Source organism: Chiloscyllium punctatum, chromosome 9, assembly GCF_047496795.1.
Source record: "Chiloscyllium punctatum isolate Juve2018m chromosome 9, sChiPun1.3, whole genome shotgun sequence".
Lineage (NCBI taxonomy): Eukaryota > Metazoa > Chordata > Chondrichthyes > Orectolobiformes > Hemiscylliidae > Chiloscyllium > Chiloscyllium punctatum.
The window spans coordinates 47,294,730-47,308,184 of NC_092747.1; the positions used below are offsets into that span (position 1 = coordinate 47,294,730).

Genomic DNA, 13,455 nt, shown 5'->3' on the forward strand with positions numbered 1-13,455 from the left:
ATCCTTTTTCTACTTCAAAATATTGAGATAGTGTGCCCCATAGTAAAATCAAATTTGCCTCCATAAAGTACATAATTTCTAACTCTTCTCCAACTTGAACAGCAATTATTTCACCCCACTCCAATTTCTTGTCTACATTTCTTCTCACACACACATCTGCATTTTTCTTACTGGTCTTTAGACATTTTTGAATCAATTTCCTTTCACATACCTTCAGATTCAAAGAATCATTCACTGCCAATCTCTCAGTTTGTACCAGGTGTTCAGAGTAGCTCCCCTCTCCAGGTCTGAGTGTTCTCTATCTATGCACTAAACCCACAACAAAGTACTGCAGGATTGGAAATACAGGCTGTTCTGCTATAACATGCGCTTCGTTCACACAAATTCACCATAATGGATTGATGAATTGGGGATATTGTTGTTTTGAAAGCACAAACTTTTAAAACGCGTGTTGGCTGTAACGCAATTATATCACCAACATTTCAAGCACCATTTCTAGATTGTAATTTTCCTATAATACAGGGTTGTACAAGAACACAACCATCACATTACCTATACAGCCAAAAGGTACCATAGCACCATTGGAGGTGGCCCTGAGATAAGTCAGTGACCCAGGTAATACTATGTTGCATTGTTTTGCTTGAGTAAAACCTCCCACTCAGAATGACACCATGAAAATAAACTAGCATTGAAAAAGAAATAATTTTTTGCCATGAGAATCAAGCAGCATTATATAGAATTACTACACTATTTTAGCAAAAACATTTTAAAATATTAGTCTTTCTATATCTTAAGGTGAAGATTTTTAGGAAAATGCTTAAAAGTATAAAAGTACCAACTGAATGTAGAAATCCAATGGATCGTTGACATGTGTAATCATAATTTCAATCTCCTTTAAAAAAGGTGGCTTGACAGGTGGACAATACTGCATAGTCAACTGGTTGGTTTCCAGATTTGGCATAGGGATAGAATATTCACTAACAAATCTAGGAAGATAAATGTTTATTTAAAAATGTAAAAAAGAACATTCACCAACTAATTCATTAAGTTAAGTGTTTGAATATTCAGCAAATGCCAGACATCAGATTTGGAAAACTCCTAATATTGGCAATGATCTATTAGATAGAGACAAATCACATCAAAACTGCACAAGATAGATGTATTTTTTTCACTCAAGTTTGTGTAAATTGTGAAAATACATTGAACACATTCAAATGGCACCACATACAGCACAGGAAACAATACACAAAAAAAAGTGGATACTATATCAGTGTAGCCAAAGACACTTGTGAGAAATGCTGCACAGGATGTTGTGCATAACAGTGTTACAATGTAAACAAAATATGACTGGCTATTTAGAAGCTTGGTCTGCAGCCATTGAGCACTGTAGGTGGGCAAAACAAGTGCTTGCTAGGATTTCTGCCCCTCATTGGGAGGTAGTCCTGTCCTCCAGATTGGTCAGCAGTCCCGGCAGTGCTAAAGTTCATAAGGGGCGCTGATGGGACTTCAGGCAGACTCAGTTAAGCATCTTACAGATCTCGGTAAGTGCAGGGACTTTGTACTGGGGTTCAATTTCATATACTGGAAGGCAGAGTGCAGGGACAAGGAGGATGGCAATGATTTTAATGAACATGCAGGTGCAAAAGGAAGGGAGTGTGTGTTTCTCTTCTCATTGCGTGTCCATGATGGACACGAGACACCCTCCAAAAGACAGTAACTTCCATTCTTCCTGGTGATTAAACAGTTCTCACTCCAACCTGACTGCTCATGTTGACCATGTTATGGTGTGGGCAATGTAATATTGCAACTAGTTAAGCTTTAATTAACCCATAAATTATTTACATATATTTTGTGAATTTTGGCACCCACCCATGCTCTTTACCATGGGGGTGAGCTGAGGCATGGCACAAAAGAGATGTACTATCCACTTGCCCGATAGAACATGCCCAAACTTCCCAAGCCTGGCCCAAAACACACCTAGTTGGGAAACAAAGCCCAATGAATGAGTAAACTCTACTTTCATCTGCTGATTGAGGCATGTTAGATAGCATATTTTTCCTGCTGCTTATAAAAGCATTACACAAAATGAAGTTGAGCAGTCCAAGCCCTGTATTTAATGAAGATAGATTCAAAAGTACAGAATTCACAAACTAAGTCTTCAGACCACCTGTGCATAGACAATGAAAATACACTTGTGGTTCAGATCTTTTGGGGAGTAACAATCTCACTCAGTTTGCCACTCTGACCCTCTTAATTTATAAAAGGAACAACTTCACAGGTCTGAGACAAGATGCCGCTCAAATCTCCCTCAGAAACATAAAGGCATTTCAAGGGTGGGGTTGCACTGAGTCTAGTATGGTCCTGTGGGGATGGGAATGGTGGTCGGATCCGGAACGAAGGTCGTCAGGTCTGGATCTGGGATTGAGTGGTCTGGGCAGAGGGGTATTTTGAGAGTTTTGGAGGTAATTATGGAGTCAGTTTAATACTTAGTTAGGAGTTAGACAGTGCATTTAATAATTCACTTTTTTCAGAACAACTATTTTATTTAATTTCATCTGAACTATCCAAAAAGTCACCAATTTTCATGAAAATGTTTGGAAGGTACTAGGTGTACAGGAACTGCCCAGAGAAAACAAAATCCTAGGCATTTGTTGCACTGTTACAATGTAGGGTTCTCATGCACCACTCCAATCTGTATTCTGGCAAATACAGTTTGCCTGGTTCACAGAAAAATCTGCCCCTTAGATTTCAAGGATTATGAACTTCAGATGAAATTCGGATTTCAGACATTGGAAAGCAGGAAAAAAAAAGCAATAAATTTAGGCCTTAACGTGTTTACTTAACAAGACTATAACAAAATCCATAATGTGAGATGACTACAGAACATGAACATTTAGATTCCTTCCGAGAATTCAGACATTTCTTTAAAATACCTGGCCAATTCAAGGAAGACAAGTGCATCACGTAATGAGACAGGAACATCACTTTCCATCTTGTCCATCGGAGGTTTTTTCAAGTCCACAAGAAGTTTGTCGCCATCCTCTCCCAAAACTATCATCTGTACAGCTTTGTTATCTACAATTCGTGTAAATTCATTCCTGGCTTCCACACTCCAACAGTTACTCTATCAAAATGGCAAAAAGATAAGGTGATCCAATCAAGTCTGACAATCTGATATACTACATTTACAATCACAAGTTAGCATATCTTTCTAACTTTATTCTAAAAAGCAAAAATTAGCATGGAAATCCTTCAAAAAGGAACAAAATAATCTAACCCTTCTCTAGTGGAGAAAAGTACCATTCAAATCACAGAAGCAGTTAGTGAAACATTTATAAATTGTTTAATAGAAAAATAAAGAACTGAGATGGCAGGAGAGATTTGTGTGTCAACTGAGACAATACACAAAATAATTCATGAGTAACTTGGATGGCAAAAGGTTTCCCCCAGAGTATGGGGGTGCAGCAGGGAAACAATCGAGGGTTCCAGAAACAAAAACCTCAAAATCAAAGCCTTCACCGTAGGCATGTTTGACAAGAGTATCCATGTCAAATTCAACAGGCTGTCTGCCATCACTGCTTGTTGCTAAATAGATATCAAAATAGTTCTGAATGGAGTTCTAAAACTCACTCGTAACTGTATCAACAAATTCATATTATGATATTAATTCCAAACCCATAAGCAAGGTGGTAAAAGAGAGGGAGGTGAGGCCTTGTTAGTTAGTCAAGGATAGCATAACAGTAGCTGAAAGAACTTTTGATGAGGACTTGTTTACTGAGCTAAGAAACAGGAGAGCTCACACTTCTTGGAGTTTTTTTTTAAAATAGGCCTCTGCAGAGTTCCAGGGACGTGAAAGAGAGGATTGGAAAAATTATTCTGGGTAGGAGTGAAAGGAACAGGGTGGTCATTATGGGGACTTTAACTTCCCCAACATCGACTAGAATTGCTAGAACTCTAGGACGTCGGATGGATCAGTTTTTGTCCAGTGTGTACAGGAGGGTTTCCTGACACAGTATGTCAAAGGGCCAACAAGAGGGGACGCCACACTGGATCTGGTGCTTGGCAATGAACCAAGGGTTTTTAATTTAGTTGTAGGTGAGCACTTTGGAGAGAGTGACCATAATTCAGTTACATTTAGTTTAGTGATGGAAAGGGATAGGTACATGCCACAGATCAAGAGTTATCGATGGGGCAAGGGTAATTATAATGCAAATAGGCAAGAATTAGGATGCACAGAATGGAGTAGCAAAATGCAGGGGATGCAGATAATGGAAATGTGGAGCAGAGTTTAAGGAACAGATATTGTGTGTCCTTGATAGGTATGTCCCTGTCAGGCAGGGAGGAAGTGATAAGGTAAGGGAACCGTGGTTTACTACAGAAATTGCATCTCTTATTAAGCAGAAGGAGGCGGCTTATGTGTTGATGAGGCAAGATGGTTCAGATGAAGCAATAGAGAGTTACAGATCAGCTAGGAAGGATTTAAAAGAAAGAGTTAAGAAGAGCAAAGGGAGAACACGAGCAGTCTTTAGCAAATAAAGGAGAACCCTACAGCTTTCTATAGGTATGTGAGGAATAAAAAGTTGACATGGGTAGGAATAGGGCCAAAGACAGAAGTGGGAAGTTGAGTGTGGACCCTGTGGAGATCAGAGAGGTGCTAAACGAACATTTCTCGTTGGTTTTCACTCAGGAAAAAGGAGAAAATTGTAGAGGAGAAGAATGAGGTACAATATATTAGATTAGAAAGGAACGAGTTTAGTTATGAACAGGTGTTATCAATTCTAGAAGGAGTGAAAGTAGACCAGTTCCCTGGGCCAGATGGAATTTATCAGAGGATTCTCTGGGAAACTAGGGAGGAGATAGCAGAGCCTTTGATATTTAAGTCATTGTCTACGGGTTTAGTACCAGAGGACTGGAGGATTGCAAATGCTGTGCCCTTGTTCAAGAAGGGCAGAAGAAATGACCCAGGTAATTATAGACCAGTGAGCCTTACTTCTGGTATAGGAAAGGTTTTAGAAGGATAAAAGATAAGATTTATAATCATCTAGCAAGCAGCAATTTGATTTTAGATAGTCAACATGGTTTCATCAAAGGCAGGTCGTGTCTCACAAACCTCAATGAAAAGGTGACCAAGCATGTAGATGAGGGTTGGGCAGTTGACATGGTATACATGGACTTCAATAAAGCCTTTGATAAGGTTCCACATGGCAGGCTGTTGGAGAAAATGCAGAGGCATGGGATTGAGGGTGATTTAGCAGTTTGGATTAGGAACTGGCTTTCTGAAGGTAGAGAGTGGTGGTTAATGGAAAATATTCAGCCTATAGTCCGGTTACTAGTGGTATGCCACAAGGATCTGTTTTGGGACCACTGCTGTTGGTCATTTTTATAAATGTCTTAGATGCAGGTATAGGTGGATGGATTAGTAAATTTGTAGATGACACTAAAGTCGGTGGAGTGGACAGTTTGGCAGAATGTTATAGGTTGCAGGGGGACTTGGATAAACTGCAGAATTGGGCTGAGGGGTGATAAATGGAGTTCAATGCAGCTAAATGTGAGGTGATGCACTTTGGGAAGAATAACAGGAAGGCAGAGTACTGGGTCAATGGAAAGATTCTTGGTAGTATGCATGTGCAGAGGGATCTTGGAGTCCATGTACATAGATCCCTGAAAGTTGCCACCCAGGTTGATAGTGCTGTTATTGTTAGATTTCATCCATAGAGGGATTGAGTTCCGGAGCCGCAATATCACGCTGCAACTATACAAAACGCTTTGAATATTGTGTACAGTTCTGGTCGCCATATTTCAGGAAGGATGTGGAAACATTGGAAAAGGTGCAGAGAAGATTTACCAGAATGTTATCTGGTCTGGACAGAAGGTCTTATGAGGAAAGGCTGAGACACTTGGGTCTGTTCTCACTGGAAAGGAGGAGGTTAACAGGGGATTTGATAGAGACATACAAGATGATCAGAGGATTAGATAGGGTAGACTTTTTCCTCGGATGATAACGTCAGCTTGTAGGAGAGGGCATAACTACAAATTCATCGAGGGACAAAGGGCTTGTTCTGCGTTGTATTATTCTATGTTCTATGCAGTAACTTTGTTCACTAAACTTGTGGGGAACCTGATCAGAAGCCTTCTGTAAAATTCAAATATTCCAAACCCAGGCACACCACTCTATTTAGGTTAGATATAACAACCATAAAACCTCCAAACAAGTTTGTCAAACATGATTTTCCTTTCACTAACCTAACCAGACTCTGGCCAGTTCAATGATTCTTTATCATTGATACTAAGATTTGCCCTATTACTGATAATCTTTAGTTCATCATTACCTCTCCCTTTTTAAATACTGAGGTTACATTTGCTACTTTCTAGTCTGCAGGAATTTTTCCAGAATAAACAGAATTTGAATGATAACCAACAATGCATCCACCATCTTTACAGCTAATCGCTTTAACATTCTGGAATGTAAATCTACTGGACAATAAAAGTTACCAACTTTCAATCCAGTTAACTTCTCAATATCTCTTTACTAATATTAAGTTCCATGTAGACAGACAAAATAATTGTTCACCTTATCAGCCTTTTCCCCTTTCTGGAGTAAAAGTTTTCTTTTCACCATGTATACTGAGCCTATATTTGTCCTAGCTAAGCTTTTACCTATTTGACTCTCGCTAGCTTGCATTCTCACACATTTTCTTTCAGGTTATTAGTGCAGCTTGGTTCTAAACTGCGCAAAAATCATTCAACTTATCATTTTCTTGCACTCTTATTAACCAGTTCCTTGGATCTAATGCAATTTTTAAACTTTAGTTAGCTGCAGTTGATTTACCTCTGCCTTTGGGTATTTGTGCCTTAAAAAGAACCATGTATATTTATTGTAGACCATGAAGCACTTTAACTACTAAATATTGCTTGTCTTTTCACATCTTTTACTACATTTTCATCCATATTGACAGCAAAGATGGAAGTTGTCCACAATTCTCTCCTGTGTGGTGACTCATTTTAGATGGAGTAGCACAGGAATTTTGTTTTATACTTTGTGAAACCACAAGAACGTGTGTTGAATTCCTGCCAAATTTTCCTAGAACACTGCCCATTGCATTTCAAGAGCCCTCAAACCTGCGGCAGCAACTGCATTAAGCCAATGTACCTTTCTGTAGCATACAAAAATCGCAAGCAATGATTCGTTCATGCTCAGTCATTTGTAGAAAAGAGAACTCATTCAAGCCACTAAATGCTGTACACTAGTACTTATTAATAACACTATGCAATCAGCCCTTAAAATGAACCTCCAGGCAACATCAACTCCAAAAAAGGTCAATAAATACCTCATCTTGAAGGCTTTTTTTAAAATTAAAAAAACCTGACGGTGGTTTTGAAAATTACCCCCAAGTAGTCTGATGATTTAGGCAACTAAGGAGACTTTGTTGAAAGGTGCAAGATTGAGGGATCCGAAGGGTGTATGCTGGCACAATATTTTCCCTTGCATGAGAGACAAAATGGAGAATAAACTAAAAAATTAAGGGCTCCCATTTAAGACTGAATAAAAAGAAACTTTCTCTCAGAGGGTTGTTAGACTAAGGAATACATCCCCACACAGCAGTGGACTTCAGAAAGAAAGATTGGGTCAGATAGATTCAAGCTCAACTGGAGAGTTAGGGGTTATGGAGGCCAGACAAGAAAATGGAACTCAAGCTGCAATAAGATCAGTCATGATCTTACCAAATACTTCAATAGGCTTAAGGAGCCAAATGGCCAATGCCTGCTACATTTCCTTGTGCAATCTACAGTGCAATGGTCAGAGCCGCAGCTACAGTATTTAAAAAAATAAACGGTAGATAAAAATACACTTTATAAATGATAGCAGTGACTGATTGTCTCATATTTCCAGATGTTCTCAGAATCTTTAAATCCCTACAGTGTGGAAACAGGCCCTGCTGCCCAACGAGTCCACACTGACCCTCCAAAGAGTATCCCACCCAAAACCATTCCCCATTACTCTACATTTACCCCTGACTAATGCACCTAACCCACACATCTGTGAACACTATGGGCGATTTAGCACAGCCAATTCACCTAACCTTCACATCTATAGATTGGGGGAAGAAACCGAGCACCCAGAGGAAACCGACGCAGACACAGGGAGTGTGCGCAAACTCCACACAGACAGTCTCCCCAGGTTGGAATTGAAAATCAGGTCTCTGGCGCTTTGAGGCAGCAGTGCTAACCACTGAGCCACTGTGTCACCCTACGTGCATTAAGTTACAGAATCTCTACAAGTGTTATAGTACACCCATGCCTGGACCTACCTGTCAAATGAGCATTAATAATAATCTCCACTCTCCTGCTCTCTCTCCCCTTTACTCTTGCATATTTTGAAAAAAAAAGAACTCCAATTTATCAAAAAAAAGGCAGACAGTGTGTTTATCTTATAATGCCAAGTTCTTGAGAAAACCTGCTTGTATTTTATTAAAACCTGGATGACAATAGAAATCACTTACTGGATTTGCTGGAACAATATCCTTCAGTGAGCATTTAATTGCTAATGGAGGAATGTAATTTAGTGCTCCTTTCATTTGAGGGATCAGTTTTCGTACACACTGGTTCAAATCACTGACACATGTGTATGTATCCACACCATCCTCCAACTTCTTCAAAGGGTTATCAGTTCTATGAATAATGAAGTCAAGAAAATGCCACATTTAGTTAAACACTACATGTTAAAAATTTCTGCAAAGCACTTTAGCATATAAAATATATTAAATCTAGTGGTTATGGAGCTGAAAGCAAGAGGCACCGGAAGGATCAAGAGTCAGATCAAGAGACCCACTCAAATATAAGGAATCCATGTATGACATTCACGGAGCCATTAAGACAGCCAAGAACCAATACCAATCCAAACTAGAGACCCACAGACACTCGGCGACTTTGGCAAGGACTGAATGACATCACAGATTCTAAAAAGAGACAGTGCAAGATAGCAGACGGTGACACATCCCTCCCAGATCACCTTCTCACTTTGAGTTGAATTTTGGCAGAGAGTAACACCTATTCCAACAAGTCCTGACGAACCTACCCCAACAGTCACTGCATCAGAGATCATGTCAGTTTTCCATCCTGTGAATCCAAGAAAAGCGATGGCATCAGACGGAGAACCAGGCCGTGCACTGAGAGAATACGCAGATCAACTGGCAGAGGTCTTCTTGGACATCTCCCTGCAGCAGGCCACTGTCCCTGCCTGTTTCAAGAGGGCCAACATCATCCCTGTGCCTAAGGCAGCTCATGTAGCATGTCTCAATGACTACCGCCCACTGGCCCTAACCTTGGTGGTCATGAAGTGCTTTGAAAGGCTGGCCATGGCATTATTGGAGTGGTGCAAGCCCTTCCTGAAGGGTTTTTGCCTGAAATGTCAACTTTCCTGTTCCTCGGATGCTGCCTGACCTGCTGTGCTTTTCCAGCACCAGTCCAATCTTGACTCATCTCCAACATCTGCACTACCCACTTCTGCCTGGTCATGACATTAATCAACTCCAGCCTCCCCACTACTCTTGACCCACAATTTGCCTATCAGACCAACAGATCCATATCAGATGCCATATCACTTGCCCTTCACTCCTCCCTAGAACATCTTGACACCAAGAACAGCAACGTAAGAATTCTACTCATTGACTATAGTTCAGCCTTCAACATTATCATCTCCTTGAGACTGATTACTAAACTTAGTGATCTCTGACTAAGCCCCACTTTCTGCAACTGGATACTCAGCTTCCTGACCCACAGGCCACAATCAGTAAGATTGGGGACAATATCTCATCCTCATTAGCACTCAACACTGGACCTCATACAGGGGTGTATACTCAGCCCCCTACTATACTCATGGGTATACCCATGACTAGATTGCCAAATACCAGACTAATGCCATTTACAAATTTGATGACGATACCACCATAGTCCATTGAACCTCAGATGGCAACGAAACGACCACAGATGGGAGGTGGAAGACTTGGAAAAAAGGTGCGCTGAGAACAACCTAGCTCTCAATGCTGGCAAAACCAAGGAACTCATTAGTGACTTTCAGCAGGATGTTACTCATGCCCCCCTACACATTAACACCAGAGGTGGAACTAGTGGAGAGTGTCAAGCTCCTGTGAGTGATCACCCATTACAAGCTTTTGGACTCATATGGATGCATTGGTTACAAAGGCCCAACAAAGTCTCTTCTTCCTCAGGGAGCTGAGGAAATTTGGTATGACAGCAAATGCCCTTGCCAACTTTTGTAAGTGCACCATCAAGAGCATTCTGTCTGCATGCGTCACTACTTGGTACGGCAACTATACCATTCAAGATCAGAGATGGTTACAGAGAGTGGTGAACTCGGCCCAGACAATCACAAAGGCTAACCTCCCATCTATATAATTCATCTACTAGGCCCGCTGCCAAGGAAAGACCGCCAGCATTCGCAAAGATTCATCCCACCCTGACAATGTTTCTCTACAACCTTTGCCATCGGGAAGAAGGTACAGAGGCCTGAACACACACACACACACACACACACACCAGATGGTTTCGAAACAGTTTCTACCCTATTGTTGTCAGAATACTGAATGGACCCTCAAACTCAACATTAGCCTGTACCTGTGTTTTTGCTTTTGCTGCTGTTTACCTATTATTTAGGTATCTATGCTACTTAACTCTGTGATCTACCTGTATTGCTCACAAGCCAAAGCTTTTCACTGTGCCTTAGTACATGTGACCATAAATTCAATTCAATTCATTGACGTTGAGGATGATGAGATGTGATCTTCAGTAGACTTGACAGAGTGAATGCTGAAAGGGCATCTCCCCTTGACTGAGAAACAAGTCCTCGAGGATACAATTTAAAAATAAGACGGAAGTGAGAAGGACTTTTTTCTCAGGGTGTCATGATTCTTTGGAACTCTCTTCCTGAAGTGAAGGCGGCATGGTCATTGAATACTTAGAAGGTGGCACCAGATAGATTGTTGTCTCGAAAAATAAGTCAAGGGTTATTGGAATGTGGATATTGCCATAATCAGATCAGCCACAGTTTTATTAAATGGTGGAGCTGCCAGATTGTTCAAATGGCCTACTTGTAGCCCTAGTTTATATATGTTTGTATGTTTGTTTACTTCCATTCAAGCAGATAGATAGGGCCCTGGTTTAATGCCTAAGCCAAAAGACAGCACCTCCAACAGTGCAATGTGCTCTCAGAACTGAAAAGACCAGTTGTATTTTGAAATCAATACGTACAGTGGGGTGAAACTGGACCCCATAATTCAGAGGTGAATGTGCTACCAAGACTGTCACAAGTTAATATAATTTGAAGTTGGCTTTTGCTGACCAGTAGAGTATAACCAAAATTAAAACGATACTTGGGCATACACTTTTCTTCATATTGACTGGTCACAGCAAGGATATACCTCTCATATTTCCTTGGAAGAAACAGAACAACTTTGGCTGTACATTTCTAGACTCTGACAGCCCAATTAGTGTAGTACAAATCCATGTGGAATCGAAAACACCAGGTTTGATTCATGTTTTGTGCTAAATAAAGTGACTTCAGTCAGAGCATCATGAAAAATACTGGATTTCACAACTATCAATAATATATTGTGTTTACTGCATAATTTCTGTATGCAATTAATAAAAGGACTGGGATGACAATTGTGTCTTTGATGCTGTCAAAGATCACATGTAGCACCGCAACAAAATAATTAAAAGCAATCAGGCTGTCAGACTCACATCCAAATAGCAGCGAGGTAAAGTATAAGAAGGTATCTAGTATCAAAAGGGTCAATAGTTTCAAATAATAGCTTTGTGGGCAGAAAAATTCGATAACTTATCAAAAACCATTAATTTACAATACCCTGGGAGTACAAATATTTCTGAATGGCCGAAGTCCAAAATGAACACTCTGAGTGCAGCAAGATCAGTTATTTGATACTTTGTAGTATTATTAGCTTTATCGATATTTCCTTGTGGCACTAGTTCAGTGATAATTCCTCGACACCATGCACGAAAAATGCTGCTATTAACAATAATTCTTTCACCTGCATTTGAAAAAAGGAAATTATAAATTTCAATTAAATTCAACAAATACAGATTTAGAAAAAGAAACTAAGCAACTCAAAAGCAATGATTAGAAATAACGTAAGACAGGTGAGGAAGGCCATTATCATTAACTTGTTCATCTTCTCTATGGCACCCCTCGCCTTAAAACAAACAAACATTAACTGACCAGCATCCAGCCATTGTTTAAATTGAAAGAGAAAGAAAAGACGCTAAAGAACAGTATCAAAAGTGGAGGAAGAATGGAGAGTTGGTTAAAAAAAAGAGTGTGGCTGGGGAATGCGAACAGAAATGGAGTTAGGAGACACAGGAAAAGCAGTACTCCAGAGTCACATTCTAGATTAGAAGATAGAGATTAGGCAAATTCCTGGCTCTATAGATATGAAAAGAGAGGAATAAAATGAATTATGACCATAACAAAAAATAGAAACATGAGGTGGTGGCCATTTATCCCCTACAACTTGCTAGCTCAAGTTGCAGTAAAGAAAAACAAATGCACATAAGAACCAGAAAGAACAGCTAGATGGACGATACATTTGTTTATAGAAACAGTGAAATAAAATTGAAAGTAAAGGTGATTTAGTACATAGCACACATCAGCTTTTCTAAAGCAACCGACTCACCTCTTGTTTCTGCTTCGAAGATTTAAAGCTAATTTATTTTGAACCACACAACGATCTCTGTACCAAAGCATTTCAGACTCCCAATAATCCTCCACATTAACAAGTTTCTTCAACACTCTTCATTCAAAAGCAATTTTAAGATGACCCTGTAGTGATTGGCACCAGGTAACCTCATTGATGAGGTTCTGACTAACCCAGGTTAACAACTCCAATCAGGAGAGTCTTGCCTGATCAATATAACCAAGAGATTAGAATTGCCCTCAGTTAAGGACTGACTCCAAACTGGTTGGCTCCAGTCTGTGTACTGTGCACTGTACACTAGTAAATAAAGGGTGACTTGGTGACAGGTACCAGCCTCTGTGCAGTTATTTCAGGCTCCAAACAGGTTCCCAACAGGGAGCATTTTCCATTTTTAATCAAAACTCATCTTTTAAAAGCCTCTAATTAAATCTTTCTTTCAAACCTCTCTGCTCCAATGGAATTACTAAATTACAACATGAGAAAGTTATTCAACCTTCCAAGCCTGTTCATCATTCAATAAAGATAATGGCTGATCTGAGACTTCAGATTTAGTTTCGCACCAGATCACCACATCCCTCAATTCTACTAAAGTCCAAAAATCTATCCATCACTCAACCCTGAGCACATTAAAATCAGGGACATGCGCAATTCTCAGGGAAATTCCAGTGATTTACATCACAGAGTGAAGAATATCCTCATTTGTCTTAAATGACTGACCCCTTTT

At 40.0% G+C, this 13,455-nt stretch overlaps 1 protein-coding gene across 1 annotated transcript in view; it reads right to left on the bottom strand.

The window, feature by feature from the left end:
* rnf17 (ring finger protein 17) overlaps nucleotides 1-13,455 on the bottom strand; it is a 202,071-nt gene that overhangs the window by 87,755 nt on the left and 100,861 nt on the right. Inside the window, exons 15-18 of the mRNA XM_072576645.1 lie at nucleotides 11,885-12,068; nucleotides 8,502-8,670; nucleotides 2,934-3,124; nucleotides 836-986 (exon numbers count right to left, since the gene is read on the bottom strand). Coding sequence (XP_072432746.1) covers nucleotides 836-986; nucleotides 2,934-3,124; nucleotides 8,502-8,670; nucleotides 11,885-12,068 — 695 coding nt within the window. The remainder of the gene's footprint in view (nucleotides 1-835; nucleotides 987-2,933; nucleotides 3,125-8,501; nucleotides 8,671-11,884; nucleotides 12,069-13,455) is intronic.